The sequence below is a fragment of the Microchirus variegatus genome (assembly GCF_963457635.1).
Source record: "Microchirus variegatus genome assembly, chromosome: 12".
Taxonomy (NCBI): domain Eukaryota; kingdom Metazoa; phylum Chordata; class Actinopteri; order Pleuronectiformes; family Soleidae; genus Microchirus; species Microchirus variegatus.
In genome coordinates, this window is record NC_139813.1 from 20,151,793 (window position 1) to 20,175,196 (window position 23,404).

Here is a 23,404-nt window from a genome sequence, read left to right on the forward strand (position 1 = left end):
AGGAGAAACGAACAGCGACTCCTTGATTTGAGTTTTTGTTCCTGGTTCTAGAGCACCACCCAGTGTTCAAACCCGTGAAGTGAAAGCCCCCCCACTGTCGCTCTCTTGCATCAGGTTGTTTTTTAAAAATGTGCTAAACTACCAATCAACATTCTGCTCTCGAGCCAAGGAAGTGTTTTTCCACCTTTTTTTGTTTGTACCACAGCAGTTTGAAAATAGCACTTCCAAACATTTGGTCTCTGGGTGGAGGAAAACTGTCCAGTAGACAATGTTTTGTCTCTTTGAGACACTTTATACAGGAAAGGTTAGGAAAGAAGGAGTTTTATATAAAAGTCACAACAATAAAGTGCACCACAGTGTGTTTTATTGTTGTTGCTTTTAGCTTTTAGCCGTTTTATACTCGCAAGAAATGTTATTTTACTCTTTTACACTATCCTTCAAAAGTTTGGGGTCAACTCTACAATTTTTTTGGGTGTTTTCCATTAAAAGTCACACTTTTATTTCTCGAAAGAGTTGCAAAATGAATAGAAAATATAGTCAAGACGTTGACAAGACTAGAAATAATAACTTTGCTTTCGTCAAAGAAGCAGCAAAACTGTTTTCAGGTGTGCTAGCATGTGCTCACAGCTATGCTAGCTTTTCAGCTTTGCTAATCATCCAATAGCCTCCTAACGCGATTAGCAAACACAATGTACCATTAGAACACTGGAAATGGGCCTCTATCCACCTACAGTATGTACATATTCCATTATAAATCGGATATTTGCAGCTAGAATAGTCGTTTACCACATTAACAATGTATAGAGTGTGTTTCTGATTCATTTAATGTTATATTCGTTGAGAAAAAGTGCTTTTCCTTCAAAAATAAGCACATTTCTAAGTGACCAAAACACTTTTGAACGGTAGTGTATATCCACTGTCTTTTCTACTTTATTTTAGTAGTATATCATGTGTATTTTTGTGTCTTATTGCAGACAGGAATGGTTCACTGTGACACAGCCGTCGGCACGCCAGATTACATCTCCCCAGAGGTGCTGCAGTCTCAGGGCGGCGATGGTTACTACGGCCGGGAATGCGACTGGTGGTCTGTGGGTGTATTTATCTATGAGTTATTTGTTGGTAAGTGAACCTTAATTCATGTTTACCACACTATTATATTATCTAGAATGCTGTAAAGCGTGACTCGTGTGCATCTTAAGGTGAAACTCCCTTCTACGCCGAGTCTTTGGTGGGAACCTACGGCAAGATCATGAACCACAAGAACTCCCTGGTCTTCCCCGACGACGTGGAGATGTCTCAGGACGCCCGAAACCTCACCTGTGCCTTCCTCACTGACAGGTCTGCGCTTTTTCCTTCTTCTTCTTTTTTTTTTTTTTAAAATCGCAAAATAAAAGCCAACAATTGTGGGTTTGTTTCCTCAAACGCAGGAATTTCAAGCATTTCACAGTTTTCGGCTAGAATAGAAGAACCGCGCTTTGGTCGCCGTTGTCTTTATAGCTAAACCGTACAGTTATAATTTAACTTGAACCAATTTGGCGTAATGACATTTCAAAGAAATGCAGATTAAACACATTTTTAAGTGCTTGTGTGAGTCAAAAATAAACTGCAGTGCCTCGTTCTTTAGTTCATACATCGTGCTATATTGTAAAAGTAGAGGTGTTTTATCTTCAAACTCTTAAAGGTAATTTTTTACATGATTGGGTGTAGGAATGTGGGTCACATTCTGGCCCAAGTCCCTGGAAGAAACTACTTCCTGTTTACATTGGTAGCCCCTCCTCCTCACACTCAAACACAGGCCACCCTTCTGCTTCAGTACAGAGCAGCCTTTGACTGCGTTGCTCACCGCTCATCCACCGTCTTACGCACTATTCTTAACGCCACATCGTGCCCCCGTCACTTTCACTCCTCCTCGTCATAATAACTTTCCTTCACTACTTTCCTCGTATGTTTTTCATCACTTTCCTCCCGTTCTTGTTGCCACTTTCCATTTCTCCATCCTTCCATTTCATTTCGTCTGCTGCTGTAACTCTTCTCCTTTGGGACTCAGCCTGGCTGAGTTGCATATCCAAGGTTTTTTTCTTGTTTTCTTTTTTTTTTGGTTGTTTGGTTGGTGGGGGTTTAAAAACACTCCTTTTCTCTCTCTCTCTCTCTCTCTCTGTCCTCCTCTTGGCTGAATGTGGAATGTCCCACACGTGGCAAGAGCCCTAAAGTGCCGCGCCCCTCCAGCCGTGGACCCAGTGGTGGAGGCGAGAAAGAGAAAGAAAGTGTGTCTTGAGTAGAGAAAGAAAAAGTAAAAGAGAGCAGAGGCAGCAGACGTAGGGGAAGGCAGGCAGTCAGATTTGGTGATGATGCCTCCTGGATCGAAATAATGACATGATTAGAGGAGGGTTTTTTTTAAGGCGTATCCAGTGTCCACTCGTGGTCGCTCAGTGTGGTCAGTGCGCTGTGTTTTGGGGGGATGACAGTGGGTGGAGAGGGTGGAGCGGCGGGGTTGTGTGTGTGTGTGTGTTGTGTTTTTGGCACGAGGAGTTCACCTCACAGTCTTTTTCTTGTGCTTCTGTGTGCAGGACGGTCCGCTTAGGCCGCAGCGGAGTGCAGGAGATCAAGTGTCATCCCTTCTTCAAGAACGACCAGTGGACCTTTGACAACATCCGAGAGAGTGAGTGTGTGTCCGTTTCTCTTTCCACGCTGCAGGTAGACTTTAAAAAAAAAAAAAAAAAAGTCCTTCTCTGGTAATGCGACTTCATCTTTTCTGCTTCTTATCACCGTCGGCTCCATTCCTCTGCAGATCTGTTTCATTTCAGCTTTGTTTTTCCATGCCTCCTGAGCCATGAAGGCTCCATATATGGTGCACATGCTCTCCGTGATGATGTCTATCTGCAGTGCATGAGTGGATGCTGCAACAAGAGAACGTGATCCATGAACTGTTGTAGATGAAGTATACTATAGTTAAATATGTCAATTTAGCTGCAATCAAAAACCGTAATTGTGATATTCATAATAGCTGCAAGTGTCAAATGGTCTTGTAGGATAAATGAGATTATGAAAGCAAAATTATAAATTGTACTATTGAATAATAAAGGCTGTCTAATTATAGAGTATGGATAGAAAAGAGAAACCATAGCAACAGGTATAAGAAATTAAAGATGACACGTGTGAAGTTATTTGGGTGAAATTAAGCCAAAACTGGAATATATTCATTATGTTTACAGTTAAATGTGTTGCTTTAAATCATTATAGCCCCTTATATACATCATATCTCAGATCAGACGTCTAGGTAGGAAGGAAAGATGAAGGAAAAAGGATAAAACATAGGGAGAGAGAGTGCTCTCGGCTCACAAACAGGACCTCTGTCTGTGCATAATTGCACACAGGCTCTGTTTTCTGTTGCCGCTCTGTCTCTTTCACCTGGCTCTGATTAAAACAACACACACACACACACATGATCGTCTGATCAGAGCTTGGCAGCCTCTGCAACACAAAACCACCACCAGTGCCACCGCTGTGCACGATGTCCACACACACACACACACACACAGATGCTCAAAACAGGATGCTCTTCCCATGCTGGCGTCCCCACATCCATGCATGTGTGCGTCCCATTTTTCATCTCTGCAGTGACATTACTGCGAAACAGGAAGTCAGCCTTAATACATATATAACGCTCATTAAGTGATGGGATTGTTGAGGATGGGATGGGAAGAAGCAGCAGAAGAAGCAGCAGCAGCGCCCCCCCCATAGCGGTGGGCGGGGCAGGGCAGTGCGGCCTGCGCGGATCGCTTTAATGAGAGAGGGGGCGCCCCACTTTCGGAGGCTCGCTCCCGCTCTTTCACTCTCACTGTGGCCACGGCTGCCTGTCATTAGCCGCCCGCTTATCAGAGAGCATGCTGGGAAGCCGTGCCACAAGGGGCCTCCGCGGAGCGCTCTGTGTCTCTCTGTCTCACCGCATTTTTCTTCTTCTTTTCCTTTTTTTTTAAATTCCCTCCCTCATTTGAATGTTCGCCGCCATGTTTCGAGTCACATTTTGTCACCGAGCGACCGCCGTAATAAGCTCTTTGCTCAGATCCAGAATGGCACTGGCTGCTTGGTTTTTTTTTGCGTAATTAGGACGTATTTATAGGAGACGAGGGACGTTTTTATCCGATTGGCCCGTCGACACATTCTTTAGCAGGACTTTAAAAAGTGCGTAAAAGGAAGCGGTCTCTCTCTCTCCTCTGGCCTCGTTTCTTTCTTTTTGAAAGGAACTGTGTTTTGGGGCACAATGCGAGCTCTGTGCGGGGAAAAGGAGTGGCGTTAGCCTCACGCCAACCTGCAGGCACCTCCAGAGGTTGGTTTAAAAAAAAAAAGAGAAAGAAAAAAGTACACACAGGAACATTAGTGGATGAAAAATTGATATTCACTGTTAATGGTTTAACCCTAAATACCTTCAGCACAGGTTACACAAAATGTCATCTCTCTCTTTCCTCCTCCTCCTCCTCTTCCTCCTCCTCCACTTTCACTCCATGACTCTCTCTCTCTTCTCCTTCTGTCTTCCAGCTGTGGCTCCAGTTGTGCCCGAGCTGAGCAGCGACATAGACACCACCAACTTTGACGACATCGAGGAGGATAAAGGCAATGCGGAGACCTTTCCTGCGCCCAAAGCCTTTGTGGGCAACCAGCTGCCGTTCATTGGCTTCACGTTCTTCAAGGAGGACCAGTGAGTTATTTAGTCTTGTCTTTATTAGCAGTATTTTTGGATCTTAGCTTTACCAGGGGCCTCTAGACTCAGGAAAATGAGTTAAAGGACAGCGTTTGTGCCTTTAAATCCAACACCACGTCACATCCGTACCTTTAATACAGCCGTGCAGCAGCCAGTCACACACACACACACACTGTGTCCCTGTGTTGAGTTCCACACTGCTGCCTTGTTCTGACAGGCTTCGAAGTTTCTAAGATGAGGGGAAAAAAAAAAGATCAGGATTCAGGATCTTTATATAGTGCTTCAGTCATCAGTGTTTTAACCTACAGGGGTGAGTTTACTCTCCAGGTTTAGACTAAATCCAGCTAAAGATGAATACATTATGGGGCTAGATGATCAAAAGTTTGCCCCGCAGGCTTCCTTTTTGGATTTTTACACATGCTGCATCTTTCCCGTACTAATTTAGGAATTAAGCTTTTTTTTAATAAAGCAGCTTTCATTTTCTGCCAATTTTCTGTATTTCTGTTCATAAAGGATACAAGCGGTTGTTAAAAAATGGCCTCAGATTCTGCAGTAATGTGGGGATATTCACAGATAGTTTACACAACTGGATGCAAAAGAAGAAGACCTTAAAGATCTTCTAGGTTGTGATCTGCAGAGAGGAGCTCATGTTTTTTAGTTGCTTCATAAATTGTATTGAAGCATAGGTCAAGTCTTTTCAAGTCTTTCCATTATGGCTGCAGCTATCGAATATTTTTGTAATCAAGTATTCGACCATTTATTTTTCAATGAAACAAGGACTCAAAACTATTATTATGATTTATTTATTTTTAAATCAGATTAATTAAGGAATAATCAGTAGAATACTCATTACAAAAATATTCAATAGCTGTAGCCCTAGTAAGCTACATTAAAGTACACTCTTAGAAATAAGGGTTCCAAAAGGGTTCTTCTACAAGGGCTGAGGTTCTACCTGGAACCATTTGCTTCTGAAAAACCCTTTCTGAGGAAAAGGGTTTTTCAGAAGCAAATTTTTCAAGGGTTCTTGGTAACACTAATGGTTCCAGTAAGAAACATTTTGATCCAGAGAACCCTTTAAAACCCCTTTCCTGAATAAAGGGTTTTAAAAGGGTTCTTTGGTGGAACCCTCCAAAAGGGTTCCAGGTGGAACCTTTATAAAAAGGTTCTACCTGAAGCCAAAAAGGGTTCTCCGATGAGGACATGCCAAAGAACCTTATATGGTTCTACCTAGCACTTGTATTTCTAAGGGTGTAGCCAACATCAATGTTTACGTTAGCGTGTGACGTAAGCGTTAGCAACTGGATGCTATCGGCTCAGATGGTGAATGAATACATAACCATGTGCTTAGTAAGGGCAAAAAAAGGACAAAATATTGGCTTTTGAGATATGATTATCAACATCATGGTGGCTCTTATCAGAGGAACAAATGATGGTGGACAGTAGTGACTTCTCAAAATCCTGCTCTTTACCTTTTATAAGTGTTTGTTTATTCTTTATTGGGACTAATATTTTAAAAAATATATAATTTTATTATTGTCCCTCAAAATGCCAGTTTTACTGTGATCATGAGCCTTGTGCTGTATTTCCTGTCATATCTTATCAAGAAGGAAAGATTCAGAATGTTTGCTTCATGTGTTGGGATGCTTTTTATTTTCTTATATTTGTCTAAATCTAAACCTCAGATGTAAACACCACATATCTCCTCATGTCCTCTCTCTTCTCAGGCTGCTGAAAGGAAGCAACAGCGTCTCCACGGAGGACATCGAGAACTACAAAGAGAACTGTGAGGATAAAGAGTCCTGCAGTAAGAAAGAGGTGGGCGTCTTTGTGTGAGTAAAAGTCAAGATATACGGTGATTCTTATTTGATTTTTTTTTGTCTTCTTTTTGTGTGAGCAGCTTAAGAAAAAGCTGTGTCAGCTGGAGGAGGATCTCGACCATGAGATGCAGGCCAAAGATGAGCTGGAGCACAAGTTCAAGTAAGCACACACACACACAGTGTCACTGTTAACTACACAATAATGTTCTGCTGACTTTATTGTCCTTATAAAGCACCCAAACTCTGGGTTTAACCCTTTAACACCTCAAAATGTCTGTCTGGACTTTTATTTTTTTGCTTATTTTAACCAGAAAAAGGCCAGAAAATGTTAATTTTTCCCAGAACAACATTCAATATCTGTCTGTTATTTACAATGTAAAATAGTTTATTTTGAAGAAAAAACACTGCAGTTGTACACCAACAACAGATTTTGTGTGTTAAACTTGAAATTTGAACCCTTTAACACATATTTAAAGTCCCAATGTTCAAAAAAACGGACCCTATATACAAGTGTTTTTCCAACTCTCTCCTCTCTGGCGGCAAAGATGCTGTTCAGTATTCAATAATATTGTGTATTTCAATTTCACTATCATGTGCAATATATATATATATATGTATGTGTGTATGAGTGTATATATATATATATATCGGTGTATATATATATATATATATGTAATGTATGTGTATATGTGTATATATATACATATATGTATATATACATATATATGTGTATGTATATGTATACATATGTGTATGTGTAGGTACATATGTATATATATGTATATATATGTGTATATAAATATATATATATATATATATATGTATATATATGTGTATATAAATATATATATATATATATATACACATATGTGTATATGTAATATGTGTGTGTGTATATATATACACATATATATATACACATTTAAATACATATATGTACACATATATGTATATTACATCATGTCATTCCCTTTGCACCACTATTTTGACACTTTAGTTGACACTTAATTTATATTTCACTTTTGATGTTCCTTTTGCAATCTTATCTTATTTTGTTATTTTTGTACTTTGTTATTATTATTGCAATATTGTAATGCAATTTTGGAGCAACCTGGAACAAGAATTTCCTTAGGGATTAATAAAGTTATGTCTTATCTTATCTTATCCTTAACCTAATATCTCCTGTAAAAAAATTCATTTCATTCATTTAAATGAATGAATGCACCTTTTGTGTCATTGTTAATGTCACTGAAAACAGAAACATCCACAGTGAAAGGTGACTTCCACTGTGCTGCATCAGTAAAACAATAATTTGACAAAAGCCCATTCATCATGTTCGGTTTTTGAAATTGAGTGTGTGCACATTTTGAGTAAATGTTATTTTAAATTTGCATATAAATGAAACCGAAGCCAAAGCATGATCGTGAACGCAGAAGAGTCCTCTGAATTCAGAGAACTAGGGGTGTAAATTTGAGTCTGTAATGAAACTGTTCTCTTTTTTTTTTTTTTTTTCCTCCGCAGAAATGCAAGCAACCGTTTAGACAAACTGGTCAAAGACTTGGATAAGGAGGTGAGCATTAAAGCGGAGCGAACGGAATTAAATGCGTTTCATTCATCCGGGCGAGCAGAAATGATAAATCACGTCTGGTTTCATTCTCCTCACGTTGCCTTAGATGAACAGCCGGCAGAGAGTCGAGGCCTCGCTCAGGCAGCTGGAGAGAGAGCGAGCGCTGCTGCAGCACCAGAGCGCAGAGAACCTGCGCAAGGTGGACATCGAAGCTGACAGGAAACGCAGCCTGGAGAATGAATGTAAGCACTGATATAGTGTACCTGCAATAGAGCTAATGTTTGCTTTTGAAGATTTAAAGTATAGAGACGACACGTTAGCTCAAGTGCAATTTGCATTGGCGTGATTACGTGATAGTTTGTGCCATCGGAACAATTCCAACTTTTTCTGAGAAATTGCACGTTAGAAGTCAACGTGGGGGTTATTACGGTAATTTCTCTCGCGCTGTTGCAGGAAGCTGGCGAATCAGCGTCTTTGTCGCCAGAGAGGAGAGAGTTGGAAAAAAACGCCTGTACATAGTTTCCATTCCAAGAATTCAACATAAAATGTACAATTGTGCAAGAAAATAGTGCAATAAATGAAAGAATGTCCCATAAGATCAGTTGCAATGGCTTAAAGGAGAGACTAATCTCATGAAGAGACATTGTGCATTTGTGCAAATGAAGCAGAGTCAGTTGAGTTTATTCAGTTTTTGGACATTGGGACAAAAATTCTAACAAATTTTATTTATATGTTTTATACTGTTCAAATATTCATGTACAACTGCAGTGTTTTTCTTGATAGAAACCTCATTTTAAACTGTTAATACACTATTTTCACTGCCAGATTTTGAAAGTTATTCTGGAAAAATTAGCAAAAGCGCATTTTCTGCGCAAATAAAAAAAAAAAGCTCAAAAAAAGAGTCCAGATGGACATTTTGAGGCTGAGGTGTTAAAGGTTTAAGTGTTAATATATGTCAATGTGTGTGTGACTCATGATACTTCAGGGGTGACTGAATGTGCTGTACCAGAATGCTGATTTTATTTCTTTTTATTTCTATATCAGTGAACAACCTGAGGGACCAGCTTGAAGATCTTAGGAAGAAGAACCAGAATTCCCAGATTTCCAGCGAGAAGAACATCCAGCTGCAGAAACAGGTGACTGGAAGCTTCAAGGAGCTTTTTGTCTTTCTTGTGCCGATCATTATTTCTGTGTCACAGTCTTTAATCATTCATGTTCAGTGTGGCTGCTGTTTTTATTATTCTTTTTTTCCCTCTTCCCTCATTAACTTGTCTTTAATGTTGACCCAGTTTTTCCTTCACATCTCTTTCTCGTCCGCAGCTCGAGGAGACCAACGCCGTTCTCCAGGCCGAGCAGGAGGCGGCGGCGCGGCTGAAGAGGAGTCAAGAGGAGGTGCAAAGGCAGGCGTCGAGTCTGGAGGCCGGCCTCAGGGAGATGCAGGAGAAGTGCGGCCAGTTGGAAAACGGCAAGATGGAGCTGGAGAAGCAGCTGATGGGCCTGCGGGCCGAGCTGGACCAGGAGAGGAGAGACGGCAACGTCAAGACGGAAACTATTACCGACCTGCAGGGTGAGACGAGATCCGTGTCTGTTATGACAACAGTTGTTCTTGTGGGAGAAGAGGAAAGAAAACACTGTTGTGCATTATTTTTACACACATTACTTTTTTCTTTTTTTTTAACTTTTCAGCACTCAGTTATAGCCACAGTGGGCGATGTAATAAAACTATTATATCTAAAGCCACAGTCGTCGCAAAATATAAAACTCTGATTTAGGTTGAGGTAAAAAAATACAATACGTCTTGAGCTCAGCGTGTGACCCTGGAGGTAATAATGACAGATTGATTGTTGAGCGTTATTTGCAGCAGGTCAATTTACAGCAGCACATTAAACATAATGATGTGTTTTATGTGTTTTGGGATAATGGGGGCTCCCAAGTCTCTGGACCCATTATTTTGTGGGCTGGAGCCAGAAGTTTGGGAAACTTTTGCAAGTAGTTAAGTTCTATATATATGTATATGTATGTATATGTATATATATATATGTGTATATGTATGTATGTATATGTATATATATATATATGTGTATATGTATGTATATTTATATATATATATATATATATATATATATATATATATATATACGTATGTGTATGTATATTTATATATATATATATATGTATGTATATTTATTTATATATATATATATATATGTGTATATATATGTATGCATATATATGTATGTATATATGTATGTATATATTTATATATATGTATGTATATATATATATGTATGTATATATATATATATATATGTGTGTATGTATATATATGTGTGTATGTATGTATATATATGTGTATGTATGTATATATATATGTGTATGTATGTATATATATATATGTGTATGTATGTATTTGTATATATATATATATGTGTGTATATGTATATATGTATATGTATGTATATGTGTATATGTATGTATATATATGTATATGTGTATATGTATGTATATATATGTATATGTATATGTGTATGTATATATATGTATATGTATATATGTATGTATATATATGTATATATATATATATATATATATGTATATATGTATATATATTTTTATATATATATTTATACGGCTTCATATAAAACGTGTATGACTGAATGGCAAAACTGTAGTGTAAAGCAGCTTTGAGTGGATATCCAGGCTAGAAAAGTGCTATATAAATACATTTAAATGAAGTAAACACAGAAAATACAGATTCACTTCAATAACAACCTTTATTTTTAAACGTAATTCAAGCTTGAATGTGTCTATTAAAGTGTTAAAAGCTTAAGGTTAATTCACTGCAGTGGCTGCAGATAATGAAACCAAGCTCACAGTCACTGCAGTAAACATCTCCTCCGAAGCAGAACCAGAAAGAAAAAAAGAAAAAGAAGCATTACACAACTCTGAGCCCGAGGCCGGACAGGGTATTAGATGTGAATCAGTTTCTTTGGACCAGGCCCCGGGAAATATCTGATCATAGGTGGAAACATCTGTTCAAACGGCGGAGAGCGAGAGGCTATAAAAGCTAAAAAGGTGGAGCAGAGCCAGCGTTTGTGAGTCGCTGTTAGGAAACTTTAACGTGGTCCACGAAGGGAGGTCAGAGGGGAAGCAGCGAAACAACGGCGCTGCCTGTTTGCTGCGATGCCTCACGTGTGTGTGTTTTTTTTCTCTCTCCACATGGGTGGAGTTACTCAAAGGGGAAAATAAACATGTAGTGAAATGTTTTCATGTATTTGATGGCAGCTCTGTGTCAAGTCACACATGAAAGAATGTCTCTGAAGCTTCGTTCAGGTGCATTTTCATCACATTTTCTCTCTATTTTTGTCTCATATGCTTAATTTGTCTTCTTTATTCTGTTTCCCCAGGTCGTATCTCTTGTCTGGAAGAAGACATGAAAGAGTTGAAGTCGTCCATATCCCGGGTGAAGTCTGAGAAGAAGCAGCTACAGCAGAAACTCAACGACCTCGACAAGGTTGGTTGTCGCCTCTAATCCGTAATTTCCACTTGTGAAAGTTAGAGTTGGCTCGGCGACGTGTTCTCCCCTAGAAAAGAAATTGGACATTTCTAGCTCGCGTGTTGTGCATTTTCCTCTCGCCGCTGCCATATAGTAAGTTCTGTGAATATCAACGAGGATTGTACTGTATGTGTCCAACTCTGTAGGAAAAGAGCAACCAGGAGATCGACCTGACGTTCAAGATGAAGTCGCTGCAGCAGACTCTGGAGCAGGAGGAGGCCGAGCACAAAACCACCAAAGCCAAGCTCACTGATAAGGACACGATCTACGAGTCCATCGAGGAGGCGAAGTCTGAGGCTTTGAAAGGTGAGTGAGAGGAGGCGGTGTTTGGATATGACGGAAGAGTGGATTACAGCATCAGTAAAATGATTGGTAGTTTAAATTGTTACATTTCAGTACAAAACGTAAGGGATACGTCTCCTCCTGCTCCGATTGGCCCGAGCTTTGACTAAATTTACAAAAGAAAATATGACTCCGAATGACCTCATCTCACGCTAATGCTGGGTTTCATTGAAGGCTGTGTTTCAGGATGGGTGTTGCCAGAGCAGGTTTACAGGAAGTAGGTTGGTTGGGAAGTAATTCATTGGCTCAGACATTCACTTTAACCCTTTACCAAACATCCAAAATCACGTTACCGTACGTTACCAGATCTTAGATCTTAGAAGCATGTGGATGTCGCGCAGCCAATCAGCAGAGATCCAGCTACGTCACGAGAACGCGTTAGTGTGGCCAAAACTTCAGTGCAGTTCCCCAAGGCAAAAAGGCCTGGTCTTACAATGACAATAGCGTAAAAACTACTGATGGTAAATTGATGGAATCAATCAGGTGTGTTGGAGCAGGGAAACATCTAAAACATGGAGGACCGGGGTCCCCTCGAGGATCAGGATTTGCGGGCAAGGAAGAATATATGGAACCTTCATGGACTTTTTGAAAAAAGTAACAAAAGGATAAAAAACAATTTTTTTTATATATCCTCTAATAACACTCTACTCTCAAGTTGAACTTTTGAATTTCCAAGTATTTCAGTGAGTGAGAGGGGTTAAATCATGCATCACTGTGTCTTGAGTTCAATCGTTCTCATCCACTCGTACATACTGTAGCAGACCATGGAGTCTCTTGATAATATAATAATAATAACGAGTGCTGCTTGGGCTGTTTTTAACCCACCGTGAGTAGTTACTACTACTCTTTTTTTCTTTAATTAAAATGTCAAACAATGACAATCAATAAATAAAAGGGAGAAGGAAGTTTCATCAACCATGAAAGTCAGTGAAAATGTGGAACCGGAATGAAAAATATCGATGGATTGCACCTCAGAGAGCAGGTTTTGACAGAGAGCTATAACAGACCGGCTGTGCTCTGATTGTCCGTCCTCTACACCATATTTATCAGGCCAAAAAAAATAGTTTTACCAGTATATCGTGGTCTCCGGTGCGGCGTAGATCAGCCTCTCTGATGGTTCATTCTCTTTGGTTCCAGAGGTGGAGTCCACGCTGCAGGAGGAGCGCAGCGCGAAGCTGCAGGTGGAGAGCAGACTGCTGGAGCTGGAGAAGGATTACTCCCTGCTGGACTGCGACTACAAGCAGGTGCAGCACAAGCTGGACGCTCTGCAGGCGCACAAGGAGAGGCTCTCTGAAGAGGTGTGCTTAGAACTCTACCTGTAACTATGAATTGACAAAAGAAAGAGCTCAGAATGAAGCCTGTGTTTGAGGACGGGTGTGGTCCGAGTGAGTTCACAGGAAGTAGACGCAGATCTTTAAACTCTGGCCAACACTCACATTTAAATCCTGCATCACTGTGTCATTATTTCATGTTGTTCTTGTCCACCGAGACATTGTAACTGGAACACAGCAGGCAGCCGTGAAGTCTCTTTATAATACAGTGTTTTTAACCCATTTTTAATTAAACGATGTCAATAACACATTCCATTTGGTCGTATACTGCAAAAACTTTTTTCTAACTTCTAGTCAAAATATCTCATTGGAGATCACAAAATCACCTCGAGTAAGATTTAAGTGAGATAAAGGAGCTTGTTTTTTTGAGATCTTGAATATCTTGTTAAGTGGAACAGTCTTGAAAACATCTTGTTTTGAGTCGTTTCTCAGATGAAACAAGCGTTTTTTTGACATTTTTTAAGCTGCTAGGTTATTTGTAAAAGATACGTTTCCATCAAACTATGTCCATGTGGTATGTAAAAAAAAAAAAAAAAAAGACAGACAGACAAAGGAATGCTAAATTCAAGACATTTTGTCTGACAAGTTTCTAATCTAAAAAAGTAGGTGGTGGACTAAAAATTAGTTAAATACAATAAATTGCTGATTGCTAATGCTAATTTCGAGGAGAAAATACTATTTTTGAGTATCGCAAGCATATGAGACACTGAACATCACAATACTAGTAAAATATAGCTAAAAAATAGTTCCCCAAGCTAATTTCAATATCACTGTTATCCTTTAAGGCTTAAATATAATGTCCTATTTCAAGAAATCTGACCAAGATAAATTTCACTTGCTTATTGCAAGCAAAAATGTCTTGTATTAATCTTTTTTATATCATATAAACAAAAAGGAAAAAAAAAAGTCCAGCTATTCTCATGTCCTGCTCTCTTTCAGCCGCTAAATAATCCATCCGTTTGTTGTTTTTGCGACAATGAAGTTATTGCGACAATGACGTTCTTTTATGCTAACACGTTAGCATAAATGTTAGCAGACTTAATCGTCCGTTAGCAAAGAGTACGCTAACGAGTCCACTTGCATAGCAGAAGTGAGATCTGTGTTGGTCTCTGTCTTTGTTAAGAAGTACAGCCACGATTTAGTTCTTCTGCGTTTTTTCCTTGTACATTCAATCAGCTGCATATTAAGTTTTCATTTTGAAAATAAAAAAAATCTTTGTTTACTCGGTTTGCGCTGGGCCGACTTGTTCACTCTTTTGCCGTGGTGGGCCACATGTTTGGAGTGGCCTTTTTTCCAGCGTACAGAGAGTAATCAAGGTGTCTAACTTTATATCGAGAGTAACGGTTCATTCCCTTGTGTGTGTGTGTTTGTGCAGGTGAAGAACCTGAGTTTACGTCTGGAGCAGGAGATTCACAAACGCAGCCTGAGCCAGAGCGAGCTGAAGATGCAGAACCAGCAGGTGTCGGTGCTCCGCTCCTCCGAGAAGCAGCTCAAACAGGAGGTCAACCATCTGCTGGACATCAAGCAGATCCTGGAGAAACAGAACCAGGAGCAGCGCAGGTCAGACATTACACACACACACACACAAACACACCCAGGAAGGTGTTTTTTTTTCTGCTGAATCATATTCATTATGTTTGATTTGTGCAAAGTGCTTTGGCTCGGGCTGTGTGTGCTCGCTGCCTCAGAGAGCGATGACTGACGGGTTTCTGGCGTCGTTTCAGGGAGAAGCAGGAGGCTGACAGCCAGCTGAAGGAACTAAAGGACCAACTGGAAGCAGAGCAATATTTCACAGTAATTTTTTTTTTACTCTTTGTTTTTTTCCCAAGAATTATGTCTGCAGCATAAAAAGAGATATTTAACCGACTGAATGTGTCACCCCCCTCCCTCCCTCCCTCCTTTGTCAAGACTCTGTACAAGACACAGATACGAGAGCTGAAGGAGGATTGTGATGAGAGGAATAAGATGTTCAAACAGGCGCAGCAGCGACTGGCACAATATGAGGAGGAGAGGTAACTGTGATTGTTCGTTTTTAGGGCTGGGAATCTTTTACTATCTCACGATTCAATTCCAATTTTTGGAGCAATGATTCGATTCATAATCGATTTTCAATTCAAAACGATTCGATTCATATTGATTTCTGAGACATTAAAGGGTCTTTCTCCAGATTTATTCAGTTTTAAACATTTATCAATGCTTAGATGGAATTGTTGTAACTGTTGCATAAAAGCAATATCACATAATTGCATAAGTAACAAAAATTAAAGTGTCTCTTTATAAAAATTCTGCGATTCAATCGTAGCAAATGGGAATCACGCTTCTTATGTCACGCCCCTATTAGTTTTGCTTTCACTTCCTGTCTAAATCCACTCTGGAAAACACTGAAAATGATCTGTATTGTACAGAAGTCGTAAAAAAGCAAGGTAACGTTGCGTTAACGTTGACGCGATTTAATCCAACTTGGATAAAATCACCTGTTAATGATGGGCATGTTAACGGTGGTTAACACATGGCGTGTTTCCATGACCCCTGACCGGAAAAAGAAGCATGTGACGTCATGTTTACGTGACTCCCGATTGTTAAAATTAGTCTCTAAAGTAACACTAAACGTATTTGTAGCGCTGCTCTTTTCGTTTGATGAACAGACCGCTCCAGTTCCGACTGTAGGCGCGCTAACGGCGCTAAAGGAGCTAACTGGTAAACGGTGCCGCGTCGCGGGGATTATAGCATTTGCCGCTCACGTTATGCTGTTTTGTTGAGTCAAATGTCAGTGACAGAGAGGAACAAGTCCTTGTTTTATCAGTACTTGAAACAGGCTTCCCAGATTAACGCTGTTTGGCCCCTGTGGACTCATCCCACTGCCAAAACTACAGACTATGACCTTTCACTGCACAGGAGAAGTTGAAGCAGATTAGCATCATTCCCAGATGCTGCTGCCAACACAGTTTGACTCACGCTCCACTTTGCTGTGATGGCATTCAGCTCATAAAACGGTGATATATGTCCAACAGAGTATGGGAGGTCAGGTTCTGATTGGCATTAAGGTCAGCGGGGATTTCTGTTTCACCCTCCACTCTAATGAGACGATAAAACTCCGACATCCTTTTCCGTCCCTCCGCAGGGATTCCATGACGACGCAGCTGGAGGCCAGTTTGACCAAGGCCGACTCCGAGCAGCTGGCTCGCTCCATCGCCGAGGAGCAGTACTCGGACCTGGAGAAGGAGAAGATCATGAAGGAGCTGGAGATCAAGGACATGATGGCGCGACACAAGCTGGAGCTCGCCGACAAGGAGGCCACCATCAGCTCGGTGAGTCGGTTGTGTTTTTCCTGGCTACGTGATGGTACGCTCCAAATAATTCAGTGTTTCTTACTGGAAAGTCAACAGTACAGCCAAAATATTTGCATTAAAAAAAATATTTTGCGCACAGCAAATCATGTTTATATTTTGAAATCATGTTTTGGCATGTGGCGCCACCTACCGCCGTCTACCAATCATTGCAGTCAGTAGAGTCTCAGCTGCCAAGCAACCACGGGTTGCCAGTTACGTCAGAGCTACAATGGCGGAGAAAAAGATGAAAACGAAACCTCAAAGAACTCTGTATTTTGAATTTGAGTGTAGCAACTGTTTTTGGCCACATTCTTACATATGGCGCCTTTAAATCCAAAATGTATATTATTCTTTTTTTGTTAATTTTACTAGTAAGTGTAACCATAATTTACATAAAAGGAAATCATGGTTTGTTTGAAGAAGCTCTAAAACTAGCGATTAAGAACAATGAATTGGATATATGAATTAATGAATATCTGTATTTCCGTTAACATTCACATTAAAAGTAAACATAAAGTGAAATCATTTTTACAATCATGCTAATAACTGAAAAAGGAACAGGCTGAAATATTTCAATCTGTTGAATTATTTCACATTTCAAACATTTTTCGAACCCCAAAAGAGTTTTACGCCATTCCGTAACTTTACCGCCAAAACTGATGCGCGTCTGTATTTAATAATTATTTGTTCTCACTGTGCTAGATTCAAACATAAATAATGAATGACTCAGGAGAATCAAGTTTATTGGGACTTAATCTACTGAGATTAACAGCATTTGGATCCCCATAGAAGAAAAAGAAAGCACAGCTTGATGTGAATGTGGTGTCAAGCGAGATCATAAAGTGTGTCATTGCTGCTTTATTATTATTATTATTATTATTGTTGTTGTAGTTATATTTGCTACTTCCACTCTATTTTCTGACTCTGTTTACACTCTTTTTTTTTTTCTTTGGTTTCCACTTCCCTTGAGTGTAAATCTTTTGTTTTGTGCACAAAACGACGAGCTGAGGGAGAAACCAACCATATCATTACTTTTTGTTCGCATCTGCTCGGCTTGTGTGTGTCTTTGTGTGTATTTTTGTCTTTTTTCCTTTATGCTGTTGACAATTTATTGCCACTTAGTGTAAAAGACGAGAATACGAGAAGCCACTCGGGTCAAAAAAAAAAAAGCTCCACAGGGAACCTTTTTAAAGAGGTTGATTATGAAGTAGTTTACTGTCACTGGGCTCAAGGCCCCCAGATATACATTTCAACCTGTTAAAAAGTGAGTTGTTTTTGGGGGGGATGGACGAAATCAAGTTACAGAAATAAAGTCCTTGTCTTCTCCTCTTTCAGCTGGAAGAGTCCAACCGCACTTTGACGGTGGACGTGGCCAACCTGGCCAGTGAGAAAGAGGAGCTCAACAACCAGCTGAAAGACATGCAGCAGCGTGAGTGTCGCTTTGTGTTAATGAGCACAGCAGAAGGCAGATTTTGGACAGAAATGACATTTCATTAGGCGCAGGAAGACGTGTCGAAAAAAGCTGTCTAACATCTACGTGACTCATCAGGAGAAGGCTGTTAAGAGGGAAAAAAATAAATAAAAAGATCAGTGTCTATAAATCGGTGCCAACTCTCACATTAGAGTAAAAATGTACATTTCTGCCACTTTTTTTTACAGAGCTCCAGAAAGCCAAAGAAGAGGAGAAGCACATGAACTCTCTGAAACAGTCGTACGAGAAGCAGCTGCAGAATGAAAGGACACTAAAGATTCAGGTGTGTGTCTGGGGCGCAGGTCTAAAACTGCCTCTTTATTTTTTATTGTTACATCATTTCTTCTTTTAAGAATGATTTTCAGCCCTTTGTGAAGCATCAATGTCATGGCCGTCTCGCTCTCAGGCCATCAACAAACTGGCGGAGGTGATGAACCGCAGGCCGCCCGACGCGGTGCGCGGAGGCCACCGCAGCATGGACACCGAGGTGCACAGGAAGGAGAAGGAGAACAGGAAGCTGCAGCTGCAGCTGAGAGCCGAGAAGGAGAAGCTCAACAGCACCATCATTAAATACCAGAGGGAGATGACAGATATGCAGGCGGTCAGTACCAACCCACCCACACACTGTTTAAAAAACAACACACACATTTGAATACAAATGCACTCTGTGTTTCTGTTTTTTTTTATTTATTAAAATACAGATTATGTAGCGACGTGCAGAGAGAGATGCTCTCAGATACAGATTCTCTAATAATGCTGTGTTCAATGTAAAAGACCCAAAATGTCAGGGTGTTCTGAACCACGCTACCAATGAAAACCAGATTAAATCGTTTACTAATCATCATAATTTGGTTTGTAATGACCTTATATGAACCTCTCTAACTCAGAGTCTTTAAGACTTTATCTCAGCATTAGACTTTTTTTATAATCTCAGATTTCTGACTTTAATCTCAGAATTCAGACATTTTCTTTAATCTCAGATTTCTGACTTTAATCTTAGAATCAGACATTTTCTTTAATCTCAGATTTCTGTCTTTAATCCCAGAATTCAGACTTTTTCTTTAATCTCAGAATTCTACTTTTTTTTTTTCAATCTCAGAATTCTTGACTTTTTTTCTTGGTCCGATTTTAATCTCAGAATTAATCCCTCAATTTTTTCTTTAATCTCAGAATTCACTTTTTCTTTAATCTCAGTATTCTGACTTTTTTCCCAGTCTGACTTTAATCTCAGAATTCTGACTTTAATCTCAAGTTTTTCTTTAGTCTCACATTTCTGTCTTTAATCTCAGAATTCAACTTTTTCTTTAATTTCAGAATTCTTTACTTTTTTTCTCAGTCTGACTTAAGTCTCAGAATTCTGACTTTAATCTCGACTTTTTCTTTAATCGCAACGTTTTCTTTAATCTCAGAATACTGACTTTAATCTCAACATTTTCTTTAATCTCAGAATTCTACTTTTTCTTTCATCTCAGTATTCTGACTTTAATCTCGACTTTTTCTTTAATCTCAGACTTTATGTTTAACATGAGTTTAAAGATTGTCCGTGTCCGTCCCTCAGCTCATCGCAGAGGAGAACCAGGGGCGTCTGGAGCTCCAGATGGCTCTGGACAGCAAAGACAGCGACATCGAGCAGCTCCGGTGTCAAATCACGTCCCTCAGCGTCCACTCCATGGACTCCACCAGCATCAGCAGCGGCAACGACCTGGACATGGGCGACGGATACCCAGGTACACACACTCTCTCACAACATCTCACCCTGTTCACGTACACTTCTGCATGCAGACGTCCTCTTCCTGCGTTCTTCCTGAACTCCTCCTTTGTTTTCAAGTCTCTTTGTCTTCCAGGCTGATTGTGTTTGACCTTTTTGTCCTCCCTCTTCCTTTCTCTCCCCCCTTCCTCCTCCTTCCTCCTTCATTTCTGCTCAACCTCCCTCCCCGTGGTTCCGGCACAGTGCGCATTACTCACTCTCACACTTCAGAGTCAATGTCCTTCACCTACCAGCGCACACACAAATCTGTCTGCATCGACACGCGCCCTAACCTTCACTCGACTCGTCCTCTCTTTGACTCTGACTCTGAGGATGAAGACGAGTACGACAGACACTCGGAGCAGGGCCAACGTCCGCTGGCCCTCACCTACGAGCAGGCTCCAGAGCCTGAACCTGAACCTGCAGGTGATCCTGCATGAGCTTGAAAACCATTAAAGCTGCACTTGACCCTAACAACACAAGTTCTAAAATAACTCTTTTAGCAACTCACTCCCAAAGTAACAGAGACTCCGCACGTCTGTTGTCTGTCGTTTTTGGAAAGTAGAGTTGTTTTTGTGGTCTTCATTTGAATTCTAACTTATGTTTTTTTAAGAACCGTTACAGCGAAATTAAACTGTTTCCTTTTAAGGTTGAACAATTTGCAACAATGCATTCTTTGTTCATTGTAAATCCCAAAAGATTAAATATATACATTTCATATCTTTAACATCTCATTCTTATGGACGAGTATTAGGGCAATATGTCAAAAATTTCAGAAAGAAAGAAAAATAATCATACAGCATGAATTCTGAGATTAAACCTCAGAATTCTGGATTTATTCTCAGAATTCTGGCTTTATTTTTAAATTCTGACAAATCTCAGAATTCTGAATTTAATCTCAGAATGCTACATTTGCTTTAATATCAGAATTCTCTGGCTTTAATCTCAGAATACAATTTTCTTTAATCTCAGAATTCTCTGACAATAATCTCAGAATTCTTAAATTTCCTTTAAACTCAGAATGCTGACTTTAATCTAAGAGTTCACTTTTTTTCACTTATCTCAAAATTCAAATGTTTTCTTTCATCTCAGAATTCTGACTTTATAATCTCAGAATTCAAATTTCCTTCTCAGAATTCATTTTTTTTAATCTCCGCATTCTGATTATGTGTTTCATCTCAGAATTCTGACTTGTTTCTCAGTCTGACTTTATAATCTCAAAATTCTGACTTTTTCTGTAGATTTCTAACTTTTTTCTCAGAATCACTTTTTCATTTTAGAAATCCGACTTTAATCTCAGAATTCCGACTTATTCTTTAATCTCAGAATTAATGCTGTGTTTTTTTCTACTTTAATACTCTTCCATACATTCTTGCATTGTAGTAGATAATATTCTATTAATATTTGTGTCATGTGCAAATCTCACCATATTAAGTTAGAAAACTTCCTTTTGTATTATTGTACTCAAATTTTTCAGCTCATGGTAGCTTTTTCATATACACTTTTGTTTAAAAATCCATGTGACGCCTTGTTTGGTCACCCTCGCGTTTTCAACATTCATCCGTCCCTTGAATTATTATAGATTAATACTCTCGTCTGCTCCGTTTGGAAAGAAATAACCCGAGCGGTGGTTATTGGACGCTGTGAAGCTGCAGTTAATCCATGTGCTGTGTTGACTCTGTCTCTGCTGCTGCTTTAATCCTTTTCTGTGTTCGCCGGACACGAGAAACGCTCACAGCTTGGTGCCGATGCCTTTGTGTTTTTAAATAATGTATTCTGCTGTAAAAGATGTCAGACAGACAGACTGAGAGAGAGAGAAGGGCTTTTTGTGTTCACACTTATTTGCTGAGATGATTTTTCATAACCCTTTTCTGGTCCATTAGTGTTGAGAAACACAAAGAACAGAGCGTCTTTGTGTCGCCGCCTGCTTTTTAACAGGATCGTTTTTGTTCTGAGTGATGAAAATGAAATGTCAAGACTTTCCTCCTCATGATTAAAAGCTGTTTTCTCGTCTTTGTGTTGACGTCTTCCTGTTTTTTTCCCCCTTTTCTCTGTAAAACTAGACTCCAGGCTCGAGGGCTGGATCTCACTTCCTACCAAGCACACAAAGCGCTTCGGCTGGGACAAAAAAGTAAGGCGTCCGACATTTATTTGACTTTGTTTTCTTTGTAACTTCCACTTCTAATGAGTCATTTCCCCTCCTGACCTTCTGTTTTTGTTTGTGTTTGTTTTGTCTTTGACAGTTTGTGGTGGTGAGCAGTAAAAAGATCCTCTTCTATAACAGTGAGCAGGACAGAGAGCTGGCCAATCCTTTTATGACCCTGGACATTGAGTGAGTCTTTATAAAACAAGTATTACACATAATAATGATGATACAGTAGTTACAGAGTGGTTTGCCCACATTATGTGTTGAGAAACACCTGCTCATGTCTCTCATTCACCAATTTATATATAATAGTCACAGGGTGCAGTGAAAAGTCTGGAATTTTGTGTGAAAGACTTGGAAAAAAGCATTTTAATTTGCGTTTAAATGAAGAAAATGCAAATAAAAACATAATAGGATTACACTAGCAGGTCACATAAATGTGCTGGAGTGATGTACAATGGTCACTGGTCAGTCACATCGTTGCTTGAACTGGCATCTGAGGCTAGAAAGTAAACTTTCTGTGTTTATTCATTTATTTTGTAAATTAATTCCATCATTCAGTGTTAGGGGTAACCCTAGGGTTAGGGTTAGGGCTCTTATTGGAATTAACTTTTCTACGACATACAGCTGGTACAATCTCAACAAGAAAACTACACAATAAAGTATTATCTAGACCTTACATAAAGTTAAGGTCTTGGAGAATATGTTCTTCTGTTTTGAAAAGGTCTGGACATTTTCATTATTTCACTCAAATAAACTGTAAGACTTAATGTAAGAGCAAATGTACAGCAGTGTGTGATATTGTACACAATATAGACTCTCTAGTTCTATAGAAACAGAACTAGAGATTGGTAAAATAGGAGAAATTAGAATTAATCAAATCAATGGGGTCAGCACAGAAATGCTTTAATGTGATTTCACTGATTCTTCAGGGCCATTTTATTCTGTTTTCACATTTTAAAACGGTGTGTACTTAGTAGTATTGATTACACTTGTTGACCTGGGACCTCTTCATCTCCTCTCCTGTCACAGTAAGCTTTTCCACGCCCGACCTGTCACTCAAACGGACGTTTACCGAGCAGAAGCCAAAGAAATACCGAGAATATTCCAGGTAAATAATTTTACAGACATTTTGTGTGTATATTTACATATATATGTATGTATATATACGTATGTGTGTGTATATATATAAGTATATATGTATATGTGTGTGTATATATATGTTTGTATATATATATATATATATATATATATATATAGATGCATATACACACGTTTATACATGTGTGTGTATGAATATTTGTATATATGTATGTATGCATATGTGTATGTGTGTGTATGTATGGTTTTGTATATATATGTGTGTATAAAAGTAAAACGATTTAAATGATTTATTCAT

At 39.4% G+C, this 23,404-nt stretch overlaps 1 protein-coding gene across 4 annotated transcripts in view; it reads left to right on the forward strand.

Annotated features, from left to right (window-relative positions):
* The window catches only part of LOC310935237 (rho-associated protein kinase 2-like), a 39,901-nt gene that overhangs the window by 10,245 nt on the left and 6,252 nt on the right, over window positions 1-23,404 (forward strand). For 3 of the 4 annotated variants that reach the window (XM_083899092.1, XM_083899091.1, XM_083899093.1), the window contains exons 6-30: window positions 975-1,119; window positions 1,200-1,338; window positions 2,568-2,659; window positions 4,537-4,696; window positions 6,424-6,514; window positions 6,597-6,676; window positions 8,038-8,086; window positions 8,190-8,325; window positions 9,128-9,219; window positions 9,404-9,650; window positions 11,491-11,597; window positions 11,786-11,945; window positions 13,119-13,279; window positions 14,688-14,872; window positions 15,037-15,106; window positions 15,221-15,324; window positions 16,434-16,620; window positions 17,977-18,070; window positions 18,301-18,395; window positions 18,519-18,713; window positions 19,671-19,839; window positions 20,064-20,285; window positions 21,923-21,990; window positions 22,103-22,191; window positions 23,038-23,116. In XM_083899092.1, the coding sequence (XP_083755218.1) occupies window positions 975-1,119; window positions 1,200-1,338; window positions 2,568-2,659; window positions 4,537-4,696; window positions 6,424-6,514; window positions 6,597-6,676; window positions 8,038-8,086; window positions 8,190-8,325; window positions 9,128-9,219; window positions 9,404-9,650; window positions 11,491-11,597; window positions 11,786-11,945; window positions 13,119-13,279; window positions 14,688-14,872; window positions 15,037-15,106; window positions 15,221-15,324; window positions 16,434-16,620; window positions 17,977-18,070; window positions 18,301-18,395; window positions 18,519-18,713; window positions 19,671-19,839; window positions 20,064-20,285; window positions 21,923-21,990; window positions 22,103-22,191; window positions 23,038-23,116 (3,216 nt within the window). The remainder of the gene's footprint in view (window positions 1-974; window positions 1,120-1,199; window positions 1,339-2,567; window positions 2,660-4,536; window positions 4,697-6,423; window positions 6,515-6,596; window positions 6,677-8,037; window positions 8,087-8,189; window positions 8,326-9,127; window positions 9,220-9,403; window positions 9,651-11,490; window positions 11,598-11,785; window positions 11,946-13,118; window positions 13,280-14,687; window positions 14,873-15,036; window positions 15,107-15,220; window positions 15,325-16,433; window positions 16,621-17,976; window positions 18,071-18,300; window positions 18,396-18,518; window positions 18,714-19,670; window positions 19,840-20,063; window positions 20,286-21,922; window positions 21,991-22,102; window positions 22,192-23,037; window positions 23,117-23,404) is intronic. The other variant, XM_083899094.1, reaches the window with a different exon arrangement.